Below are 26853 nucleotides of genomic sequence, written 5' to 3'. Positions count from 1 at the left end.
GTAGCATGCGGTGTTTCTGTTACGCTTTCCCTAAGGCTATTTCCCATAGGCTATTTCCCATCACCATAAATTGAACACTGGACTTAGCGGAACCTGCAGTCTAAACTTCACACAGACTTTCTTACATTCTTAAACCATTTCCATTTACAAAGAGAAGAAACTGATGAGGGACCAGAGTTAGCAGCACAAACAACAGCTGCCGATCGTTAAACACTCTGAAGAAATTCATTTTCTCATTCATTAAGAAATATTATGCTTCTTGCAAGCACTGCAGGCATACTTCTAGAACTGCTAGTCATGGTGTCAACTGAGAGGTACACTGTGCAGGCTACTCTTCGTGGAGCTGACACTAGCTTGCCTCAACAGCTGCCTACAGGTTTGGTCTGTGAATGCCGTTCTTTTGATGTATGTGCTTAACTTCATCCATATGAATTGATCACACACATACACAAAGAAAAGGCTTAAGAAATACTAGCACATGAAGACAAACTGAAATTTCAGTCAAATGAGACATTTGATGACAAGAGGCAGACGAATTTGGTGGCTTCATCTTGTACAACCGAAAGCCAAGAATAACTCAAGTATTAGTCTTGTTTCTTGCACCAATTTCTCTCACTTTAGAAAAATTCCTGTTTTTCTATGCCACAGTTTTGCAGTTAGTTGGTGTGGGTTTTTTTCTTTGTTTTTTGGGGCTTTTGGTGGTTTTGGGGGGGTTTGGTTTGTTTGCTGGTTTGTGGTTTTGGTTGGCGTTTTGGTTTTTGTTTGTTTTTTTGTTGTTGGGTTTTTTTGGTTTTTGGTGGTGGTGGTGGGGTTTTCTTTGGTTTTTTTGTTTGTTTGGTTTTTTACCCTTGTATATCTGAGAGAGGCTCTTGTACAAACTTCAAAATACAGAAAAGCATAGAAGCAATGAAGTAGCATTATATTATTACATTACATAAGTGGCAATGTCCTGTATCATAATTTTGCTAGTTAAAACAAGCCATCTTAAAGCTTTACATTCATCCATTTTTTCATCAGGAGTCAAATACTTACAGGAAGTTACAGATACTTACTTAAGCTGCTTAGCTGGCGTATGATAGCAGCAAGGGTACTATTTGTTACACATTCCAGTTCACTAGTAATTCCCTCTGGCAGAGCTCCTCGGCAGAGATGCCGCGGTTCAATGTTCCTTTTCACCAAAGGCATGGCTCACAACCTGGAATTTACAGAAAAATAAGTATTACATTTAGAAAAATGAAATTAAGAGCTATGAATCTGTTTAGCACACATTCAGTTTTTTCCACAAAATATACTTCACTTTTCTTTTAAAGCACTTGCTTCAGCCTTTCTGCTGTAAGATACTGTACAATTCCTACCAAGGCACTGGAGTTGTGCACTCAAGGCAGAACATGACGAGAGCACTGCAGATAAGCACAGAGGATACAGTCCATGTAGATAACATACACTTTTTGCCTTAGATTTGGTGTAAGATCTACTGTATACACTGACTTGTGCTACAGTACCAGAATCCCTGGACTTTAGCGTACATTTGCATTTATAACAACTGGCAGTCCCCACAGCAGTGGCAGGGAAGATGCTTGTCTGGAGCAAGCTGGCTCGCCGCCTTGGCAAGCGGGCCACCACCAGACTGCCCACGCGTTACAGCCCCCTGCCATGTTGGACACAGACCTACTCTCGCTCTGACAGTTTGCAACCAAAATGATAAACTCATCTGACAGATAAGGGCAAGGGCCTTGCAGAGCTAGGCTGGGTGAGAATAAGGAAGAAGCTGCAATGTGAGGAAGATGGTTTCCACGGGTGGTGCTGAACAACAGCATGCATGAGGTAAGAGCACACATTGAACATATTTTGGGAACTTGCCAGATGTGGGAAGACATTTATCTGTGAAGACAAATGTTGTCAGAACTGGTTTTCTTGGAAAAATAAAAAGAAACTAGAATGAGGAAAAACATACAAAAAGAGATCTCAAAACATCACAAAAGGGCACAAGGGCATAGAAAACTCTGCCCTGCAGAGAGCAGCTGTGAGAGCAAGGGTGCCCAAGTGGGACAGAATTCCCCCAAAAGGGAAATGACGACATATAATACAAAGAGTTCTAAGCAGTTGTCTTTAAAATGGCATTAACACAATTACGAGTCAATTTGATTACCTTTTTTTAAACACTGACAGTTCAATGTCCATGCACTACTTATGAATAATATTCTGTTCAAAGACCGTGAGGCACCGCAGTTTTCTGAAATGAGAAGTTACAGTGTTACCAAGGACATAAGTTCATTTGGTAAAGACTTAACTGAAAATTTCTTTTTTTGTTGCACTAAAGCAATTGAAGTAACCTTTCAATTTCTCTAATTAAAATCACATTAACAGATTAAAAAGACCTTTTCACTTTTCAAATGCTGCATAGCAGGTTTTTTTCTAATTATTTCCTCCCCAAAGTTTTAAAATATTTTCTTAAGAAGATTTCTAAAACATTAACAACTCCTAAGTAATTAACAAGAGGCAAATTATTGAACTATAAGATTATTTCAGAGTAGGCCAGGAAGAAACAGGCTCATTACTTAAGCAGTAGTCTTGAACTATATTTTACATCTTTCTTAATGTGAGACAGTTTATTCAAATATGTCAGAATTTAAGGCCAGCTGAGTTTGCTAAATTTTAAACAATACATCAGAGGTAAGAGGGAAACTTTTTATTTTATATTGGACTAAAAGGCTTCTTGTTTCTGTTTTATGTTTTCGTATTCCTCTACAAACAGATGCATTTAAAAAAATTACTTAATATCCAGTGCAGTCCATTTTCTAAATTGGAACAAAAATAGGTGAAAACTGGAAATCCACAATTATTGAAGAGCAATATCTAGCAACATCACAACGCACACAGGCTAGCACATTGCACCTACGAAACAAGTCATTATGAGGAATTGTTTCACTGTGCAGTAAGATGTTCATAAATATAATGAGTAAGAAGGAAATTAATAGGAGCATAAATCACTGCTAAAGCAGCCAATTCCAAATCTTAGTATTACTCCAACACACAAGCTACAATTTTTGGTGTTCTTAGTAACATTACCACCACTGTCGAACAAACTAAAGGCATAAAGACTCCCTACAACTATGACAGAGTTCCCAAAATATTGGTGGGTGATTAGAGGTCTACAAAATTGTCCTTGGAACTAATTTTTATGTGCAATTCATCAGTAAAACAATCTGGTGAACAAAGTAAGCATTCTGCTGGGTTTGGGGTTTATGGGGGTTGGTTTGCTTTTAAGAGAATTATTGGGAATATATTTTACTACATATGTTCATACTCTCATTTTGTTATTTCCAACCCATCTTACCAAACCCATGGGAAACTAGGCTTTATTCTGCTGGTCTTCTCATCTTTTCATATAAGAATCTCTGTCTTGCATTCTCAGAGCTGGCCCTCCTCTTACCTTCTGCGGTTTACCCAACTTTTCCCCACCACCCCAGGCACCATGCTGGGGCCAGTCAGAAGCTGCCTGCACGCTGCCCAGCTAATTGCCTGCTACCTCTTGCAACACCTACCACACTGAGTACAATCAAAATGCCTTTCACCAGGAGCACTAATTTAAGTCTCTTCTCCCCAACATGTTCTTCCTCGCCTATAAAAGCTAATTTGAAGAAAACATACAACTGCAGTTTGAATTTTCCATTTTCTCATCAATTCTTTATGAAATGGTCAAACACATTCCAAGAGCTAGCAGGGGAGAGACAGACCAACCCAAGCCATCCCCTTTCTTTAAAGAGCAGGCTAAAACATACTGCAGTGCTGAGGGTGGGGAAAAAAAACAACTTGCATTTTTGAATGAATCATTTAAATTATTATGTATCCACCTCATTTCAGTGTGAGGTTTAATTCCAAAAGGTAAACTGAACACTGATGAGTAAATATATGCAACAGATTAAGCAATGCATTAACTGCTCCTGCTCAGGAGGTGTGGGGGGAAGGCAGGCTTGCAATTGCAATTATAAGTTTCTTCTAATTTAAAACCTTCAACTATCTGAATCAAACACTTACAGACCTATTCAGCTACTAACCAATTAGTAAGTAAAAGAGCTCTTATTACTATGGGTCCTTGCCACTAAAGCACTACCGCCCTTTTCTTTACCACACACAACTCAGACGAGTTTAACCTTTCTCAAAGAAAGTTCACAAGAAGGGAGGCAAATTTTTTCAACACACATGTAACAGGAGGTTAAACAAGAAATCAAGACAAAATAAGCCTCTGAATTACAGGGGCTTCATCAGGCTCAACCAGGCTGGGGGACAGTATGTTACCAGGTACAGAAAAAAAAAGAAGAGTTGGCAATGGCAGTTCCACTGCCTTCGCTATTCGTCTTCCACCTGCTTCAAGTCACATCTCAGCCCCAGTTTATCACTAGACAAGATACTCATTTGTGATATTCTGACTGTATTAAACACATTGGCATTTGGTACACTATACTCAATTTTTATAACACAGAGCTTAAGTAACTTCTTTTCCCTTCCATCCCCAAATAAATGGAAAACACAAGGCAAATAAGTTGTTGTTATTTTCAAAAACTGTATCAGTTCAGAAGATTGGGACCAGTCATTGGGATAGTTGATCATTTTCTTACACATTTAACCCCAGCTAAGTATGTGATACAACCATAGACTTACAGCTAGGCTAAACCGGTCCAACTCCGCTCCCTGTGCAGAGCCACCTATGCCCAACACGGGTGGTTTTAAACCACCAGCTGCATCTGGCCCCAGAGAGGAAGGATCTAGAAAGACACTACACTGGACATAGAAGCTGGCTGCACTAGAAATGTATCAGACATTAGCATCAGACCTGAAAAATGGGAGCAGGAATCCAAGGGAGAAGAAAACTAAGAGGGCGAGATGTCACTTATCATCTCGCTAAATCCACGCATGCCTCACTGGCCATGGATGGGAAGGAACATCTGGCTGGACTGAACTGACGGGAGCACCAACAGACACCGCGCTCCAAAGCCCACAGGCATCAGCAACCACAAAGCCAACCTAACTCGATTTCCATGCACATTCTGAAAGGACAGGACTCAGAAGCTTGCATTAGCTTAGATCAGCCCATTAAAAATTCACATTAGGCATGCTCCCTCAGTATTCTCACCTCCCTTTTTCTTCCCCCCCCCCTCCCTCGTAAGAACTTGCATCACTGCCTTTTGTTTTACAATTAGAAGGCACTTATCCCAGTAGTTATTGCTGTAGAGGCAAGCGGGGTACAGAAAGAGATAATCGAAGCATTTTTGCTTTTCTTTCCACGCTTTGCCCGCAGTTGCAGGAGCATCCCTCCAGGTCAGCTCGGACCACCTTCCTCTGGACAGCAGCTGTTAGACTGCATGTAAGATGTTTGACAGTGCCTTGGCAAGTCAGATTAAAAAAAAAGTAGAAAGCAGATGTACAGTAACAAACATGAAAGACTACAAACACAACATACAATCTTTCCAAACAGTGGAGCACAGCTATTATAAGAAACAAGCTGGGTTTTCAAGTATTTGAGCAACTGGCAAAAGCTCAAAGCACCAGCTGTTCCCCAAACCTGCCTTTTGCCCTTTCACATCCCCAAAAAGGCACTGTAATTTACACTAGGGCTAAAAATATGTAGCTGAATTTCATGGTTCTCCAGTATTGCAAGTTCTTTATATATTCACTAACACCATGAAACAAATGCCAACTCATTATACAGCCCCTCTACTTGTGAAGGCTTCCTTATTACATTTTCTCAGAGACATTGTTCAATCCCTTTTTTAAAGGCTTTAAGGTTTCTTCTTATATCCTCTAGTAAAATACAACAAAGCTAAACATTTTTACCATGAAAAAGAGCTTTCCATACACCCATTCTAAACTCTCCCTGAATATATTCTATTACTTTCAGGGAGCTTTAGAGCTTTTTATTGATTAATCTCACAGATGTCTATAAAAAGAGAGAAACTACTATAATTCTTCCATGGAGAAGAAAAAAAAGAGATGGATTGAATACACAGCTTGTCATGAGTCATATACCAGATTGGATGCCATTCAATATTAAGCACCTAAATTTGCATGACTACATATATATGAGCTCAGTGTCCATGTCCCTCGAGAGCTCAGCAGAAGTCTAGAGCACAAAGAAATCACTACATCTATTGATAGATCAATAAATACAAGAATGATAGGGTGAGCTCAAATACCTCATGGGTAAGCTCTGCTATGCACCCACCTAAATGTAGGCGTCCGAATCCAGAACTGAACTTCACCTCATCAAAACCAGAGAAATACTGACCATTTCCTCACCTCTAGCCCTGCAATCAAGTTACACTACTTCCTAATCACACTATCTTTATGTCCAGGGCTTTTCAACATTTCAATTGTTTGCAGACATTTAAATTTTCCCATACCTGATGTCCTAACACTCAATTCAACATGCCAAGTTTCCATCTCTGTACGGCACTCAATTTGGTAATATTGCCCATTTTCCTACTCAAGTCTAATTCTAGAGAGTCTGCAATCACCCCACCTTCAAAATGTATGTATGTGCTAAATAAGAAAAGAAGGGAAAGCGGGAAGATAAAAGATCCCAAACACTAGTTTTGGAGATGCTCTCCATCCCCTTTTCTTTCCCCATGAAGTCACTATTATCACAGACATCCCTGTCCTCCAAAGGCCCCTCATCCTCCACCACAAGGCACAAAGTAAGAGCTACATGGACAGCAGACACTGATATCCTCTTATCTCAAGGGCAGGAAAGGAATACACACGCCTTTACTGCACATCCCTTCCTGGTTTTTCCTTGTCCTAAATGACTAAGATGTTTGTGAACCTTTCCTACTTACCATCTGTGAATGTCACTTACTTCTTTATCAGTAATGACAAGTTAAGACCAAATAAACTGGAACTAGCATATAATCTGGAAATCATTATTTCAAGTTCATGATTTGTCTAATGTCATTCATCTGTACTTTTTAAAGTTTGGATTTTTTTTTAACTGGCTTCATTCTAACCAGAGTTTGAATCAACATTCTGTATACTGCAAAAGAAAGTAAAATATTTAGCCATCAGTTACTGTATAACACTGCTTCAAAGTCCCAAAATAATTTTATATTAATCAAAAAGCATCTAAATAAGACTAATTTTTAATAGCATCTTCTAGTTATTCTAGTTCTGTCAAGTACGCAACTCCTCTCTCAGCCACATTAATACATAAGAAATATCAAAACAAAATAAAGTTTTATTAAACATCACAGTTACGCTTTAAGCATCAAGTACTTTACTTCTATTAGAGCTATCCCAATCTAAGGGACAAACACGTGTATTTATTAGTTAATATACAGGGTTTTTTTCATGTTTCCTCTAATTTTTCACGCAACTCTTGATTTTGATATTGTGTTTGCCACAGCAAGGGCAGACATTTGTTAGAAGTATGCACAAAGTCTAACAGAATTCTGTTCCTTAAGGATAACTAAAAAAATCAAGAATAATTTTTTTTCTTATCCACAGCAAATCACATCTTTCAACAAGACAATACACATAAAGTGAAAGGCCTAGAAAATGTCTACCTCCAAAGAAGAGCTAAAATTTAACACATAGCCAACTATCAATGTTGTTTCCACAGATCTGCCTCCTGAGTGCCGGATCTACATGAAAGGCATGACAGTCAAGGCTGGACTGAAAACACATTTTTTTCTTCTTCGCATCAGTCCACCACTTCTGATCTTCCTCTCACATCATATCAACCTAAGTGCTAGAGATGACAAAATGGGCACAGAAATCCCTAAGGCAATTTTGTTTCTTTAGGAGAGCTCTTATTTTAGTGTCTGTTGCAACGAGCTATTTCTGAAGGTTCACTAACTCGGAAGGTTATTTTCTTTTTTGTATTTGGCTGGGTTTTTGTCTGTGCTGAGCTCTTCAGGGAAGACTTTATGGTCCAGTGATAATATGAAGAAAATCAAAACATTAAGCAATAACAAAAGAAAGGACAACAGGTGAGGGGATGGTGTTTGGTTTTGTTTATTTACAACCTAAATACATTTTATGGACCCATGTTTCCCTAACCAACCCTCCGTATCTCCAAAAACCTTGTAAGAAGCAGAACAAAAATTTCGAATCAATAGTAACCTCTGCTAACACTGTGGGCCTGGAACACAAAAAGTTTACAGAACCATTAAAAGGCGAACATATTAATTCAGGAATTTCCTCTAATTAAAAAGCTGGGGGAGAAAAAAGTAAATGGATCTCCAGAGCATTGAGCATTTACATCTACAATTACCTTAACTTTAGTTCTCATCAGAATTTCACACCAACATTAACTCTAAACAAGCATACACAAAATGACATTCACTAATGCAGGAAGAAAAAGTCCCAAGACTGATTTAACCTGAAATTAAGTAGACATTCTTCCCATGAAAGTGTAGACAGTAATATAAAAGAGGTTTTAAAATAGTACCAACAACTATGAAGACAAGTCAGAAGTCTGCCTTCTCTAAAGCCTGCTGGATGATTTTTTTTTTGCCTTTGTTCTACAACCCCATCTTTACATTACCTGTTTACTGTGGTTCAAGATGTTTGTGCGTCTGCCATGCTGTAATAGTGTCAAAGATCTGATCAACTTCCGCTTAAGTACATGTGTCTACAGTTCACCACCTGAGAAGCGTGCCTCAATGAACAAGACTGAAGGACTGCTTTAAAGTTATTGCTTTAATTTTTTCTTCCCAACAGAAACTAAGTAGTCTAAAACTACAATCCCAACACTAACTTTTCTCCACCACAGTATTTTTCCCCAGCAGTTTCTAAGGAAATAAAAATCTTACAATTATGAAGTACAGACAGATTATGATAAAATTTCATCTTCTGCTCCAAAGGATCATGTACATGGCATCTACTTAAATGGCTTCACCATTGTTAAAGGAATAAATAAAGGTATTTCTTGCTTTCTACTAATGAAGCAAGTGTACAATCAGTAGCTTAATTGAAGTTACTGCATTGTTTTATCTCCATTTCTGGGTATACAACTATAGTTATTTTCAGGCTGAACTAAACACATATCTATGGAATATAGAACATAATTATGGAATATAATTTTTTCCTGTATTAAATTCTCATCATCCAAACTAATAGATTTTGTAATTTAGACTCACAGCATTTTGTCACACTGCCCACTATGCAAAAAACTTTGCCAGTAAATTAGTTAGGATTTTTTTTTTTACCCCTCTGTCACTTAAGTCTTTATACTTTCTAAAGATGCCTTACTATTTTAACAAAAATACAGGAAAAAATATATAGACTCTATTTCTCATGCTGAAGCACTTTCTTTTAAACATTAATATTTACTTAATTTCATCACTCCATTTCTTCACAGGATAAACTTTCCCCAGAACATCAGTGAATCTCTCTTATTCCAGCCCTTTCACATTCCTTCTTTTCCTCATGCTTATCTTTCCTCCAAAGGCTGAGATCTTTGGTTGTGTCGCTTTCTTCTGACTCACCTTCTGAGAATAGCTTACTGCCCTACAGTAGCAGTAGTTGCAGGCTTTAAGCATCTCATTCTCAAGTAGCCTTCTTGAATCTAATGTCAGATTCCCATCCCTTAAAAATCTTTTCATTGAAAGAAACAAAACAATGAAAGAAAAATATTGTGGTCCCGCTGAAGCTATTTGTTAAGCTTTTAAGATTTCTCTTTCACTAACACATTTTAATCTTCCTTGGTACATTCAATGTTACTAAGATAGCTATTTAAGAACAGATTTGCTTACCTGAAATCTCATACAGGTTCATGGATTGCACAACACAACAGCTTGCTGTACTGAATCCAATCACTCTGCCAGCATCAGATCCACCCAGGCTTTTCTACTCATCCTGTATACAGATGATCCAGGACACCTTCACACGTGACTGGAGTCTCTTGTTTCTAGATCATAAGCTGTCCTTTCTCTAACCAAAAATTTTTATTCATTAAGCCAAAACACTAATCATGCTTTCTCTCAAAAGAGATAAGGCTAAAGGGTACTAAAGAAATCCAACTGATTAAACTGGAAGATATCCACATGTGCTATACTTGTTGCTGTAAAAAAATCAGGGTAAAAACAAAAAAGTACAGGAAGAACATGGACTGAAAAAGTCTGGAAAAATGCGTACAGCAGCTTTTATACAGATAAGTAAATTTAAATCTGGCTTAACAAAACAGTATTACCTGACACTGTGCTTAAGGGTAAAAGGTGGCTAGTCACATCAATATAGCATGCTGAATGGGAAAAACAAAACTGACTTGTGCCTGTGTGGGTCCAAGTCGAGACTGACCACCATTAAACTAATTGTTTATATAAATCACACTTTTTCTTCTGCCTTCTTTCCATATCCACATGGATAATGTCACCACGCACACAGTGACGACAACTCACATTGTTGCTTTCCACTGACCAAACAGTGACCAGTTTAAAGTATCAACAAAAGATGCTGACACGTTAATCTTGTTCTTAGTGTGATGGCTGCTCATCCTGCTCATAGTCCCTTCCAGATGGCTCGGTGTGAAAGGGATGGTGGGATGGGGAAGAAGGAATATTCCATACTGTTCTGAACATCTGTTCTGCTGCGTTTTTACACTTTAAAAAACCAACAAGGGCCTTACTGCCACTATCAATTTTACTATTTCCACCTAATATTACTCAGCTAACACCAAAAAGTACTGTAATGTTACGCGTGTAAATGAGAAAGGAAAAATGTCTTTTCAAGTCACATAATAGCATTTGTTTAGCTATTCTATCTTAAGAAAGGACTTGTTTCAATAAGGAAGTACTTATGCTGCACTGAAAACACATTTTTCTTTCATATGACCTTTCTTGAAATCTGTATTACGCTCCAAGAATTTATTATCATCCCTTCTCCTATTCAAGCAAACAGAACTGAACTAAGTCACCATTTGTTTCCCTTTAGTTTCATTTGCTTGTCTTTTCAGTAAAGATACACACTATGCATTTGTAGGAGCTTGTTTAAATTCTATTCGAACAGTTTAGCACAGTAACTCAGAAATATGTTGCTGGTACATATATAGAAATAGTGGCAGCTTTGTTTTTTAAGCAGAGTTGAAAGAAATAAAAAGATAAATATCTTACTACAGTATTCAGTCTACCTCAAATAACATTTACCCTTTAAAAACACCACCTCTTGAAAAGAAGCACTCAGCCAGAACAAGGAGAAGGAACTCAGTGCGGAGTTAAGAAAGAGGAGGAAGCAGCGCTTTGTCCGACGGCACAGGAAAAGGCTTAGACTGAGCATTCCCCCCCTTTTGTATCATCTTGATGTGCGAACCATATGGCTGCTGAATTATTCAGCTCTTTCTACTTTGAATAACCAATGATTACATGTATGAAAATTTAGAAGTACTGAAACACTGATTGGAAAAGCAGCATCCTGTAAAATCTAATTTTGTCTTAATCTTTAGGACCTAAATGGTAACACTGAGTGAGGAATATAAACTGCATGAGGTCAAAAGAAGCAAAATCACAAAGCAGCAGAGAGCTAGTTATAACACCAAGCTAATTAGGTCAGGAACAGCCCTCCACTAGCAGGTCAAAATGTTTCCAGATGCCATCAGGCTTGGATCTTACCAGATCTGAGCACAGAGTTGGCTGTGCAGACACAGCCACACAGCTCTCGTACTCCACAGCCAAACTCAGCAGCTCAGATATCTGAGAAAATGTCTCCAGGCCATTCTTTAAACAACCAGAAGTATTCCCATGAAATAGCCAAGATGAATCTAGCCTTAAAGTAAATCATGGTTCAAACATCTTGCTGTGCCCTTCCAACGCTAGTGATTCCCACCTACTCAGTACCTCAATTTTTCTAGCATGGTAGTAACAGAGGGCAATAAAATTTAAAAAATGACAAAACCAAGAGAACTGCTATTTAATAAATACTATTACTTAACTAACAATCAACCATACCAGGACGTTTCCCACCTAAAGGAAGTTTCTTTCTTGGTTCATCACCTGCCTATTCCAGTATCTTTTTGGATTACAGTCCAAAAAGCATCATTACAAACACAACTTCCTTCTTCATCCATCTGACAATTAAAATAAGAGGGCACAGAGTGGCTTTTCATTTCCCAATTTACTATAAACTACTGAGATACTATTTTAGGTGTGATTCTTTCAATATGGTCTCTTGAATGATGGCCTTATACATCTTGGAGTGCTTACTTTAAATCTGTTTTGGATATCCAATACACATTTTTCTAGTAGTTCAGTTTGAGTTATGGAAAGTCACATTTTAGCTACATTACAGAAATGGAATAATTCTGTAACACAAGGATCATTACTGTATGATATTTTACGCTACTGTAGACAATTTGATGCTGGAACAACTTGTAACAGAATATTAAAAGTCTGCAACTATAAACAAGCCTTTTCTTAACATTTAGACTGTAGTAATGCACTAATAGCTCTGCTCTTGGAGACCTTTTGGAGCACATTTGTCCTAGCCTTCCTCCTTCACAAACAAGGAAATGCCTTGATTATTTAAAGAAAACACAAGTTGCAGCTAGGCCTTGCTGACTTACATTGATCCCACTTAACAGAGCTTTACTGGATTTAAAGTGCTCGAAATAACCGTCTGGGTCACAGCCCATGTGCAAAGGCCGCCCGGTAAGGCCTCAGGAGCCCCCCTGCAGCAAGAACACACTGTTCAGATCCTCAAATGACCTCAAGCTAAACCAGAAGTCAATTCAGTAATTTGCTTCTCAGAGCTCCAGTTAACCCTAAATTGGAGGAAAAAGTACAAAAGGGATGAAGGATCCACTTCATGTCCAATAATATCCATTTTATGGCAATACAGAGTATTCCCTATTTCCCTTATTTACCATTAAAATCCTTTCAGAACAGCATTTTTCAGGAAAAAAAAAAAATCTGTTCTTAAACGCTTTTCCCCGCAGCAGTTGATATAAAATGTCACAGGGAAGCGTTAAGTTTTCCCATAGTTCAGTTAATCCAAGATCTGAAGTGTCATAGGGAAGTATTAAGTTTTGTTACAGCTCTTTTCCATACCAAAAACTCAAAAAACCATACATGCATATATACACAAGTACACAGTTTGTGGACACATATATCTGATATGTACACATACACAGAGACATATACATACTTATTATACATGACACTCTGCGGTGATGGAAGAGAGTAATAACACAGGTCAAGTGACAAAAGAAAAAACTCTTTGTACCATAACAATTCAGCATTAATCTTTGCCTGCCTTGACTCCTAACATGCCTCCTCCACTCCCAGTTCTCACCAGGCAGGAGAGACTTTCCCACAGGGAAATAACTGCAATGACGCTTTATCAGGCTACCACAGTATCACAATCCTTAAAATACCTTGCACTCAAGCAATTTCAATGTCCACCTGAAGAACCCAGTTCTTGGAGATAACAGCAGACATCTCCTGGCATGTGTCAGGAAACACAGATAGCCTATGAAGATTTAAATTAATAGAAAATAAACCAATATCCCTAAAATTCCTCAAGGTGGAGTTTCCCACCCACCCACGTCACGGAATTTCAGTAGGAAACTCCGGATTTCCCCAATTCTCCCCCTTATGACACTACTACCAACATTGCACTTTCCCTATATACCAGAAATCTGGAAAAGGCAGCTAGTCTATGTAGGGGGAAAACACAGATTGATTTTGGGCACATTTCAAGGAAAAAGTGAACAAAATATTTCATGTTTGGATCCAACAGCAGAGTCTAAGTGAATCAACATAAGAATTCCTGACTATTTTCATCCTGAGCCAAGCAGACCATCTGTTCCCATGAAGTCCATCTTCTGGTGGTTACCGTACTACAGCACTATCACAAAGTGCCACGTGAGCAAGGACTGGTGCATAAATCAAAAAAAGACATGATGAGTGATAGAGTGCAACACTCAAGACAGTAGCAAAAAACCACAACAAAAAGAAAACCAAAGAAACAACCCACTAACAAAACAACTCATCATGCAAAAAACACGTGGGCACACAAGCAGCCTTAAGGCCCAGCACTAACACAGCCAGGTTTCTACAGCTTTGTGAGTTGCAGTGTTTTCGCTCTGGTGCCTAAGGAGGGCTGAGCTTTGAATAGAGGTTTTCCCAGGGTGGGGATGCTTCTACTACCTCTCCTACGTGTTACCTGCTTGTGTATGGTACCTTGAGCACTAATGATGCCATTTCTCTCTACCAGGTAATCTTCCTCTCTTCCACATGGTTAACATCAAGTTAATCACAGAAACCATTCATGTTTGATGCACGAGAAATTAGCAATTTGTAATTTTGCAGTTCATAACATAACAGTAATAGTTAGATGGCACAGCAGAACATCCAGTTACCAGAAATACACAAGCTCCATATACCCCGACAATTGAATCACAAGCAAGTAACACAAGATCCAGCAGAAATCAAGATGAATCATACCCTTTTCCCGGCCTTATTGATACTGAAGACATTTTTTAAAATTAGGTTACATGGACAGATATCCATTTATACCTTTCACCAGGACAGAATACCAAGAGAAATAAATCTGCAGTAAAAAATAAATCTGAATACACTTGATATATCTACTATGTTATTAACACAGGAAGCCCATGAAGACTGAAAGCAGCTACATCTCCCCAGATATAAAACATTGTTTCCCTTGGTGCTTCTGGTTCTTTCGTGACAGATCTTCCCCTTTACTAGCATCCCAAACTCAGATGTCAAAGTTCTGCCCACCATTAACTTCCTAATAATTCAATGTATAATCCTTGTCACAGTTTTGGTTTTTTGGGTTTGTTTTTTTTGGTGTGGTTTTTTTTTTGGGGGGGGAGGCATGTTAAATAAAGCCTAAAATCAATGTCAGCCATTAGTAAAAGTAACATGTTTTGATACAGTAATGTTGGCTTACAAAATCTTATTTGCAGCATTAAAGAGATTTCCTCATTACCCATCCAGTAACTCCCATTATGAGACAAACAGGCTACTATAAAAGCATAGTGAGTCTCAGACCAAACACAGCAGTTCATCTTCTCTAAAAATCCCCTTTCAAGACCTGAAGGCTGAGAAGTTGTGTTCTGTGAAATCTGGCATTGTATCAACAGATCTCCATGGAGCTGGCAGGGTAGAAGTGCTCCAGAAACCAGCTTCAAGGGGGGGGGGAAGAAAAAGCATTCTTACCATGTATAATCAATCACTGAAAAGAGGCTTAAGCAATGTTTTTTTCCCCAGCTAAAATCATCAAATCTTAGTTAAGATTACTGGGGATGCAGAGGTTACCAATGATAATAATAAATAATTTTTAAAAGTCTGCTTTCTTCCAGCATCTCAGATCAGGGAATTTAAATCTCCTTTGTGGAACTTTTTGTAAAGACAAGTCCTTCTGTCTTTCTTCAAGACATATATGTATACGTCTTGAAAATGTAAACATAGCTTTTTAAGAGTCTATGAAATTTCAGAACCTAGCATTAAACATTTGGAAGTATCATATTGATTTACAGCTATGTCTACAATTTTCCTCTTTCAGTCAATGCCAAATGTGGGTGAATGCCAAGTGTGGGCGAGTTGAGAGGAAAAATGGTATAGTAGTATTACGTAGCATAATAAAAGCAGAACTGAACAAAATACATGGGAGTCCACAAGACAGAGAGCATCACCATCCATCAGAGGTTCTCCACTTGTGGACCTCTGGCGATGTTCAAAGACTCCCAAAGGAATTAGGAAAACAGTAACTAAGGTTAGAGATGGCATCAGCAAGTGGTGTGGTACAATAAGAACAGAGAGACCTGCAGAGCAGAATAGTTGGTGCTGATGATCCTGTGCCTGTCTATACATGGTTTTTTGGTAGGGAAGCAGGGACATTTGTTCCAAACTAGCTCTCACCCAGTCTCATGGTCCATTAGATGCTGAACACCATCAGGTATGCTCCTAGAGAGCACGTTTTGGTTTTAGACTCATTGGAAAAGAGTTCATATACTCCACAACTGGGCAATCTGCATCATAAATATACTCCTGGATCCAAACCAAACTGATAGCATAATGCACCCTAAAATGCCTGTTGTCTCAACGTGTTTTAATTCACTACATAAAGGTTGAAAAAGAACATGTTTATTTTGTTTTAATTTTACAAAAAGATATAAGAAAATAGGCAAATACTGGTTGAAAAAAACAACCATCTTAAGGTCGAAAACCTGTCACAGTATTTTTTAATTATGGCTCCCTCCAATTTCTACAAATGAAGGTTCCCTTGGGAAAGGAGGGAATAAAGACACTCTGTGCACAAGAGTCAGCACTTCATCTATCCTCTCCTTCCCTATAACGCACTCAGCCACCCAACACTTGGGGAAGGATCTCATCTTCCTCACTAGCTGGCAGTCAACTGCACACCAAATTCCTGGCAGTACAGCCAACTAAAACCCACTGAAGGAGGAACAGACTGCCTAAACCTAGCAAGGTTGCAACTGCAAAGTAGCATCAGAAAGCCTAGTACAGTAAGGTTACACAATGCCTGTGTTACTACGCTATCTGTACACCTAGACACTAAATTTACACTCCAAACTCGAAAGGCAAGAAGCAGCATCTCAATTATACAGTTGAGAGGCACAAAGCTACTTGATGCTGGCCAGCACACAAAGCCTATAGAAGGAAAGGAAATTGGACCTGGATCACACCAATACGTAGCAACAAATGCTTCAACCACAAGATGAGCTATGTTTCCTTCTCAGAAGCAAAACCCAGTTACTGCCTTAGGATCCACTCCACTTAAAGTTGTGCTTTTTAAGACAGCTGTAAGCCAACCGCTCCTTGATTTAATTAAATGGATTCCTTTCCCCATTCCCTGTTTCAACATTTGTGCTATTATAGCTGCTGCTCCTGGCTGAGCTGCTTCCAAGGGCTGGAATCAGATTGGAAGTGAGCAGAAACTTAATCCAGAGGAAAGAAGTCAAAGCAGTTTATAGAATTACTGCCCTTATAGATGAGACCATGCAAGTGATAGTGAGAGCACTCAATCTGCTTCAGCGCAGAGGGAAAAAACCCACAACAAACAGCAATTCAAGCTAACCTCCCATTTCATACTGAAACAGGACAGAGGCATTCAAAAGGCCAGTTACAACACATAATTGTGTAGGTGAACAGCAAGCTAAGAACAAGTGACTACCTAAAATGCGGTAACTAGATTAGAAAGGTTAGTAACTGTTTTCTACAAGAAATAGCATCAATATTGTCATAGAAAGAGGATTTAAGTCCAGTCACAGAATCATAGATTAACCTGAGTGGGAAGGGACCCATGAGGATCAAGTCCAACTCCTGACTCCACATAGGGCAGCCTAAAAGTTAGATCTGATACCTAACAGTGTTGTCCAAAAGCTGCTTGAACCCTGACAGGCTTGAGGCCACGACCACTTCCCTGCAGAACTTGTTCCAGTGCTTGACCACCCCCTCAGTGAAGAACTTTTTCCTAATATCCAATCTCAACTTCCCCTGATGCAGCTCCAAGTCATTCCCTTGCGTCCTGTCACTGGCCACCACAGAAACAAGATCAGCACCTCCCTCTCTGCCCTCTGTCAGGAGGAAGTTGTAGACAGCGGTGAGGTCACCCCTCAGTACCCTCTTCTCCAAGCTTAAACCTAGTATCTTCAGTTGCTCCTCATAAGTCATGCCCTCGAGTCGTAGTCCATCTTATTTGTAGGAATAGAGACCTACGATACTAAAGATTTCAGAGCTGTTGCAATTTTCTGTCACCTTCTGCTGCCACATTTTCCAAAACCACATAGGAGTCCCAGCAAACTCTGAGGTGGTCAATAAAAGTTTTATTGAATAGAAGAAAATAGACATTTCTTATATATTTGTTCCTCAGGCTCAGAGGCATCTGTCATGTCCCAAGGACTGTATTACTCCACTATATCTCATGTATTGGAACGGGCTCCCCAGGGAGGGGGTGGACTCACCATCCCTGGAGGTGTTCAAAAAACGTTTAGATGTGGCACTTCAAGACATGGTTTAGTGGGTTTAGCGGGCATGGTGGCATGGGGTATACGGTTGGACTTGATGATCTTTGGGGTTGCTTTGAACCATAATGATTCTATGATTCTGTGTAGGCATTACAAATTGTTTATCTTGTTAGTCACATAAGTAGTTTATGCCTGCATCATTTCCATCTTTTTCATAAAAAGATACTTCTGGTGAATGCTAACTTGGTATGCATTGATTTCTGTGTTTGTTTACAAAAAGAAAAAACAGCACATTCCCATAAATATTTAAGACCCAATTAATTTTAAAAGTGTGAAGTATTAAAAGATAATTTTTAAATAAATACACAGTACTCTGACAGAGGAAGGTGGATAAAAATCTTAGCAAAAAATTGCTATCCTCTTCTCCGGAAGAAGTCACTAATCTGATGAAAGGTGCCATCACATCAAGAAAAGCAGTTGCTCTTAGCTCCTAGTAAATTGTGAAGGTCCCTTTTTTCTTTTCCAAGGGATTAAGATGGAATCAAGGACAAACCACTAAAAAAAGGAATCTATTCTTCATGTTTTGGATCTAAAAAGTTTTAGTTCTTAGAATTCAGAGAATAGAACATTTCTTTACCTGTTTCCTATTACTTTAACCATAAACATCATAAAATAGTATACAAATAGATTGCACGTTGAACTGGTCATATGCGTGTTGAACTGATCACATCCATATTTCATAATTTCAGAGAAACACTCATCTTTCAAAATTCAGTAGCCAAACACCTGAAGCGAAGCCACTCAGTTTTATACTGAGTTTTTTCACGCTGAGTTCTATACTGATGCCAAGATGCCCCACCCACACTTCAGAGGCATAGTCCAACCTCGTCCTCTTTTACAGAGCCCTACTGACAGGGCTTTCTCTCCTTCACTCCTGGCACCACTCCTTTCTGCACACTCCCTGCTCCAGTTGCCAGTACACCAAGGAAGGCTGCTGCAACCTTCACGCACCCTCTGGCTGCCTTCCTCCACCAGAGATAGCTTCCAAGCTTGGCCTCTGCTGTGGACACCTCACTTTTGGCACTGTCACATCTCACTACTACTTTAGAAGTCGCCAGCTGGTCCAACAAGAGTTGGAGGCATTGGTAACTAAGGGGAGAGCTATCAACTAATGCCTCCAGCTACCCTTTCCACCAGCAGTTTCACATTCCAATGTTTGCCTACAAGGCCTATTTGGTACACAGCCTTGTTCTTAACCTTTTTTTTTTTAATTAGGACTGTTTACTAATCATAAAGAGACTCTAAAGACTCTTTCTTACTCAAAAAAGTCCAGTAACTGAAAGAATGGGACAGGGCAGTTGCTCCTCCCTCTTTCCGATCCACTCCCCACGGATCTCCCCTCCCACTGTCAGGGTAAAATATCTCATCCAAATACTGTGATCTTACCCAATATGAACACTCCTCAGACAGGCCCCAGAGCACACCAACCCCTTCTACCAACCCTCAGGACTAAATGCAGCTTTTCTCCCCAAATCACAGGGAGAATGTACCAGGCTAACTAAATGCTGGTAGACTACAGATTAGGTAGCTGTCTGCAAAGATTCTCAGTGCCTTTTTTTTTGTAAGTATAAGGAGCCATTAATACCTATTTTTAAACTGTTTAATGCATAGCTGAGACAGCCACATAAAGAAGCTATGTAGTTTAAGGGCAGTCTGTTTAATCCTATAAATATACAAACTGCACATAAAAAACGAGGAAGCTTTACAGGTTAATGTTTTATTTACAAGAAAAGGTATGTGACTGCAATGAGTATTGCTAAAACATGCTTTAATTTTACTCCTCACGTTAAAGAGGAAAGGGCAGCCATCTAGATCCTGATGATCACTGCAGCCTCTTGTGAAATTTAAAGCAGTTTGAAATTAATTTGAACAAGTATTTCAAAAAAAAATTTGCTTTTCCCCACTCCAGTTCCACAATGATTAGTCCTGAAGTTTGCCATGAGTTTGCTTCAAAATATTTTGCATATTGGATCAAAATACTTTCAATATTTTTCAGTCATTAAATTGTTTTGAACAGAAAAGTTCCTCGAAGTAGATGTTCATTCTTCACACCAGTAAGTAGACTTTGAACCCAAACACGCTGAAGCAAAAACAACAGAAAAAAACTAAATCCTAGAATGTTGATGTCCAGGATGGTTTCGTTTTTCTTTAAACAGAAACGAAGATGCAGAATTCTGAAGTGAACTTGCTATAAACTTGTCTCCATCCCAGCACTGCTGTTGCTGTTATCCTGGTGATAACACATTTGCTTGTGAAATGCAATTACCACTTTAAAATCCATTGAGCTGATGAGATCCCACAATCCAAGGGGAACATGCTTCTTGAGTACAGCTGTAACCAGCTGGCTGCTGAGCAAAAAGAGGACTGCTCCTGCCACCTCTGCAATGAGGTTCCAGGACATAATACTGTGGTTGCTGGTACCCTTCCTGAGGTTGAGAATCACATCAAACTGAGCAAAAATTGTACAACTGCATTGGAGACCAGAGTTTGTGTGGACTGATAGGGTAATGCTAGGCACAAACGCGTTGACTCCGGTTCTCAAAGACTGTCATTTAAAGTTATCTATGATTACATGGATCCTCCATACACCCCACCAAACTATCTCACCAACCTATCAATACTTACATTGCTCTTAACTACACTTTAAAACAGTCAATGTAATCTACATAGACTGCAAGTTGCATGTATGGAAAAAAAATCAAGCCATTAGACACTAATCTACACAGTTTAAGAAGCAATTTAACTACATCAGTTAAATTTAGAAACTGATTTAATCATTGCACAGGCAACCAAGATTTAAACCTCATCTTCAAGCAGATCCCTATGCATTAGCTGCATAATAACTTCCTTTCTGAATTATGATGCCAATCATAGGCAAAGTTCAGAGAGGAGGCCAATGACTGCATTTATTTGCAGTATTGAAGTAGCACTGAACTTCCCACAGTCTCAGACAGTGATAATGAAGAATATTTCTGTATGTGTTCACATCACTGTCTTGAAAACATGATGGGCATGCTAAAACTCACAGCACAGATGCCAGTTTTACAAAATTACTCCTCCTTGTATATTAACATCAAACCCATTTTGCCAGTTTGCCATTTAAAAAAAGTCCCTCAACTCCAGACAGTCAAATCCAAATATTGATAAGTGCACACTGAATAGAGTTTAACCCAAGACAGGCAAGAGTTGAGCCCAAATACTCAGCCTCTTCCAATATTAAAAATCAGACAGAAACCAAGAAAAGCTCATAGAAAACGCAGGCACCTCTTAATTAAGATCCGAATCTGTGGTCGGACTTCTGTGTCATGTTTTAAGTCCGTCTCTCCCAAACCCACTTCCACCTCATTTTGGCTTTACCACTTGTAATGCAAGGAATCTGGGATACCTGCTCCTCTCTCATAGGTCTCTCTTCCCAGGAGACCATTTGGGAAACATTGCCCTACTTCTGCCCCCATCCACTGCTATGTAATTAGTGATCTTCAGCTTTTCACTGGCCAAGAAGTCCAAAAACCTTCCACCATTCTCCAGAAGACACTCTCTCTCCTGCCCAACCTACTTTTTGCACTCACTCACTCCTATTCTGAAAAACTTCTTTCCTTCAGGGAAACTGCAAACTGTAGTCATCTTAAGAAAATCTGGAGGAAACTTTTCTTAATAGTTTGTTTTAAATCAAGAATTTAAGTTACTAAATCATTCTATAATTTTCCAGCCACAAAGGATACAAGTTATGTGACCGAAGAGTCAGATAGTACAGGTAAAAGTCTTTGTGTATAAATTTGGTTTAACCCTGACTAAAAATATCAAAGTTGCTTTCACAGTAAAAGTATTTCTAAAGACTGGAACAGCCTTATCCACACAGCAATCACAAGCATAATTTTAACATCTTTCTTCAAAACACGTAACTGAACATGCAACATTTTTATTTGCCAAACTAACTATAAACGTGTATTTCCTACAATTGCTTGTATTGATGACACGGAAATGCTCCAACTGGTCTAGTGAATTGACATTTGGGGCTGGGAGGCATTGGGGTCCCTTTTCAAGCCCTGCATTTGGTATTTCCTTCCTGACTACACGCTCCCTACCTTTCTTTGTGAGAGACACTTTTGTAGTGTAGCATTGTAGGATTACAATGGAAGTTTAGAAGAGCCAGTGCATGCTACTTACACAGGGTGGCACATTAAGGCATCCGCAGCTTTCACAAACATGTAATAGCTGTATTTTGAGCAACTTAACAGCCTTTGGGGGTGTTTATTTTAGCAAAACACACTAGGAAATCCAGAGAAGCAGGAAAAGACAAGACATAATTATAATCTAAGCAATAAAACGAATGACTTGATTTAAAATGAGAATGCCTCTCTACGCATGCAAAACAGGCAAATTAAGCCATTTAAATTTTTAATTATGACTTGTAAGTGAAATTCTTTGAAGCAGAAATTTAAAAAGAAAAACATCATATTCCTGTATAAATCATTACTTTAAATACAAGCTTATTTTATTGACCAGGCAGAGTTTCCAAATCGTATGTCCTATTAGAACATTTGCAATACATGAATGATGAGTGTTCAACCAAAAATTAAAATTTGTTTACTAAAATCAGGTTTTTATATTTTTGAAAAAAATCAAAGGTTGATTATTTTCAAGTATGTTCAGCATTCTGTCTTTAAATACCCTTCAGCGACATTAAACTCCAGACTATTAAACACTAGATACATTTCAATCAAACTCCACATGAAAGTCGTGTTTAACCTGCACAAAGAAACAGAAAATATTTGATAACACTACATTCAGTATGAACAGCAAATATCTCAAAATAATTTTTGAAGTTTTCTGTATAAACACAACCTATGTAAAATATTCCTAAACCTAGGTTCCTGTTCCTGTAACAACTAATCTCTACAACCTCTCATGAATAGAAGCGAGCAATGTTTCCACGCAGCATGAAATGCAATTGAAAAGTAACAGTGCTGTAACAATTGTTACACTTGTAATAAAAAAAGAAACACTGGAAGTTAAAATATGACAACTGTGACTTTTTTAATCCCAAAAGCAGGAGAACAGCTCTGTGAAGCCAGCTACTAGAGAGACGGTAAGTCTGAGGGCTAGATACTGGAGAGATCAGGGGTCTTAAAGTCAGCTACTGGAGTGACCATAGGTATGGACTAGGTAATGGAGAGACCTTTGCACACATGTGAACGTGTGTGCACACCTATGTCACAAGATATGTATTTACAGGTATTCTGTTAAGAGGAATAAATCTCTTTCATTAAATAATAAGCAATATGCTAATCTAATAAGAGGAATAAATCTCTTTCATTAAATAAGCAATATGCTAATCTAATAATCTAGTAATGAAGTATATTTTCAGTCTTCGATATGTCCGTTTGGTTTACCAAATTTTTCGCAGACTACTTACTTTCCCTGACATTCTTCCTTCACCTTCAAAATTTATAGCAAGTGATCTTTTTTCCAAAGAATTTCAGTATACAACCATCAAGTGACCTTACCATTTAATGGGAACTGCAAAAGGGGCAGAAGGGGGAAGGAATGGGTTTTCTTTCATCCTTCTCCTTCAAAGGCTGTTGCCATAACTTTCACATTTCTGCGCGCACCATATGGTTTCCCGATCCCTTCATCCCCCAGAATAAAGTTTCTTATTTGACATTGTGAACACATGCACAGAGTATTCCAGAACTCCTCTGAGTTTTTCCTAACTGAAAGTGCAATCTCTTTCAGAACATATATGCTGATAACCATCTTGAATATCATCAAGCATATCACCAGAACTCAAAATTAAAATAAGCATATGTGAATTTCAGCTGAGGGGACAAAGTGTGCCAACATTGGCTATGATCCTCCACAGCCAGAGTCAGCTCTAGGACATACGCAAAGTCAAAAGTATCCTAAAGCACTGCTGCATACTTTGCTTTTTGCAGAGACCTTGAAGCAAGGCTAACTGCAGTTTCTGCCAAAGGCAGCACTGTGGTGTGCAATGCAGTAAAAACGTGCTCTCTCCTATGAGTAGCTAATACTACTTTTAACCTCCTCATCCTCTCAGAAGGAAGAACAAACGTACTTTCCAGCTTCTTCCCCTGCTCAAAAGGTTTCTCTTTCCACTGCACAAGCAGACAAGCTGCAGTCCCCTAAAAAAGTTATTATAATCAGCTTTACCTATTCTAACAAAGTTGTCTGCCCTTTGGCAGTAGCCCTTCATTAGCATCACCCTGTGTGGCCCATATCTTATGTCACACCGTGAAAGAAGTGCTACACGGCTGTTTACCTACTCTTCCACCAACACAACAGATATTCCTCATCTAAAAGTCTGTGATGTGCATGTCTCAGCTGAGAGATTGGGGGCAGGGGAATTCTTCCTCACAAAGCTAGTTTAATATCAATAAATATAAATCTTCTATTATCCATTGCACTTTGAAGCAAGCAGTCAAACATTTACCTCAGCAGATTTAGTTTCAATCTCTAAAACAACACATCAGCAAAGCACAGATTATACAAGGTAAAAGTAATTAACATATGCAAATTTGTAAGTCCAATATCTCATGAACAACCACGAATAAAGTAAATTCATTTGTTTTCTACACAATGAGATTACTGTTTAAATGATACTAGTCTCCTGGGCTAGCAGTGCTTTTGATATTTGTTTCAGGGCCTAATACAGCGTATTTTCAACACCACAAAAATATAAACCTCCTTCCCAATGTTAACTCAAAACTTGCTGGACTGTTTCCAAACTTCATCATTGGTCTTCAGTTTAAAGACTTACCACAGTTTCCAAAGCTATCTTTAAGATTAACACAAATGTGAAGTAAGCAACAAGGTATGTTCAGTAAGAGCTCCCTGGAACAACTTACCATTTAAAAGAGGGAGCAGAGAATATCCTTTCTGTTTACACGTTTGAGAAGACTGCTATTCTGTAACTTGCTAGCACTCAGGTGGCTTTCTCTGCAAAGACAGACAAATTTCAGCTTAGTTTTTCAATAACAGAATAATTAAAGATATGCATTTAAAAAATCAGGTTCAGCAATCAGTTAAAAAACTTACTAAAACATGCACGAGTAGAATCTAGACATACGTTTAACCATCTTGAGCTAAATGTTAATTCATGTTACAGTAAGTTTTTTCAAGGCAAGAAAATGGCTTATGTTATTTTATGATCAATGCCTTTTTTTTAAACTGGAAGTATCTGCAGAGAAGGTAGTATCTACCCACTTAAAGCCTGTGGGGATGGAAAAATGTGAGATAATAGCCTATCATAAAGCATAATAAAACACCAAGTTTGAGTCCCTCTGAGACACTTCACAGTAAATTAAATATTACTAAACACAAACCCACTAAAACAAAACAAACACATAAAAAAGCAATGAGAATCTCTTGCAAAAAAATAAGTATTGAGATGTTTCCATGAAAATATTACAGATCCTAGCATCAAGAGAATATTCTGACTTATAGATGAACATTTAGTCATATACTAGATTTTTATAAAGTAAGCTTTTGTGGTTAAGATGTAGCTGCCCTTTCTGCAAGAACCGTACAAAGATGATCTCTAAGCTAGATCATTTGATCATAAGAGATTAGTACTACAGCCATATTTTTAAACGCCGCTGCTATACATTCTGTGATGGAACTTGATTAGACATTTTAGACAATAAAAATTTATGAGGGAGATAAAAAACTTGTCTATTTCAAGGACACATTCATAAAAGGGGATTTATAACAAAGCCAAAGCATCTAGAAGAGAAACACTGTTAAAGTTACCACACACAGATTTCTCAAAGGTAAGCCATCAGTGTCCAAGACAACACCTCTTGTTCACTGTCACCACTCCAAGTTCCCTTCATCCTCCCTCAAAATATTAGACCTTTAACACCATGGTGCCCCCATCTCAATTCCAGTAAGCATCGGTGCAGTGGCCACTTACTCCAAACATAATATTGCCCTCTAGTTAGCTCACTACCAAGATCTACCAGTTGACCAAGGCCCTGGTCCTTACTTAAGTGTTTACAGGCTTACAGAAGGAACTGTTCTGAAGGTACACATTAGAAAAGGCTCCAGTACATAGACTTCATCCACATTCAGAGGTCTCCCTATCTTATCACCAGGATAGGTGTACTGTATGTGGAAGAAGGTGCCTTCCAACGAATCCTGACTAAAGTTATGTCAGACTGGATCCTATTAACTTAAGGGATCTAAACCAACAGTGATACTGACTAAATTACAGAAAGTACTGAACAGATTCAACAGGATAAGATTTGAGAGATGCAGAATGTATAAGGCTGACTTCTGGTTACAAACATATATCCAGCGGAATTTTGTTTAAAATCAATGTTTTAAAACTTTCTAAACAGGACTCCTAGAAATGAGGAGATTGTACGTAAGCATTTTGAAGAACAAGCTATATGGCACACAGAGGATTACTTCAGAAATCCACACAAAAAAACCCATAAAGGATTTAATGCAAGACACAACTTTTATACAGATTGAGGATTAAAAGTATACAAATGGTAGGTCATTATCAAAATGGTGAAAAAAGGATTTTATTTTAAAGTCTGCTTTCTGGGGCAGGGGGAGGGGTTTCAAAACATGGTTTCATATATGGACATCCAAAGCTTACTACCATTGTAGTTTGAATTACAAGTAACTATTTCAATCAATGCATACACACAAAAAAGGAGGGGGTTTAAATCTTAGAGTTCGTAGAATGGTTTGGGTTGGAAGGGACCTTAAAGCCCATCTGGTTCCAACCCCCCTGCCCTGGGCAGGGACACCTCCCACCAGACCAGGTTGCCCAAAGCCCCATCCAACCTGGCCTTGAACACTTCCAGGGATGGGGCAGC

The 26853-nt window shown here is 38.6% G+C and overlaps 1 protein-coding gene across 1 annotated transcript in view; it reads right to left on the bottom strand.

Moving 5' to 3' along the window:
* The window catches only part of WASF3 (WAS protein family, member 3), a 46456-nt gene extending 21497 nt beyond the window's left edge, over positions 1 to 24959 (bottom strand). The window contains exons 1-2 of the mRNA XM_009704697.1: positions 24871 to 24959; positions 1053 to 1195 (exon numbers count right to left, since the gene is read on the bottom strand). Coding sequence (XP_009702999.1) covers positions 1053 to 1185 — 133 coding nt within the window. The 5' untranslated portion in view covers positions 1186 to 1195; positions 24871 to 24959. The remainder of the gene's footprint in view (positions 1 to 1052; positions 1196 to 24870) is intronic.
* Positions 24960 to 26853: the final 1894 nt, after the last annotated feature.

The sequence above is a fragment of the Cariama cristata genome, unplaced genomic scaffold, assembly GCF_000690535.1.
Source record: "Cariama cristata isolate BGI_N322 unplaced genomic scaffold, ASM69053v1 scaffold2677, whole genome shotgun sequence".
Classification (NCBI taxonomy): Eukaryota; Metazoa; Chordata; class Aves; order Cariamiformes; family Cariamidae; genus Cariama; species Cariama cristata.
This window is presented reverse-complemented; position numbering and strand designations above follow the sequence as displayed.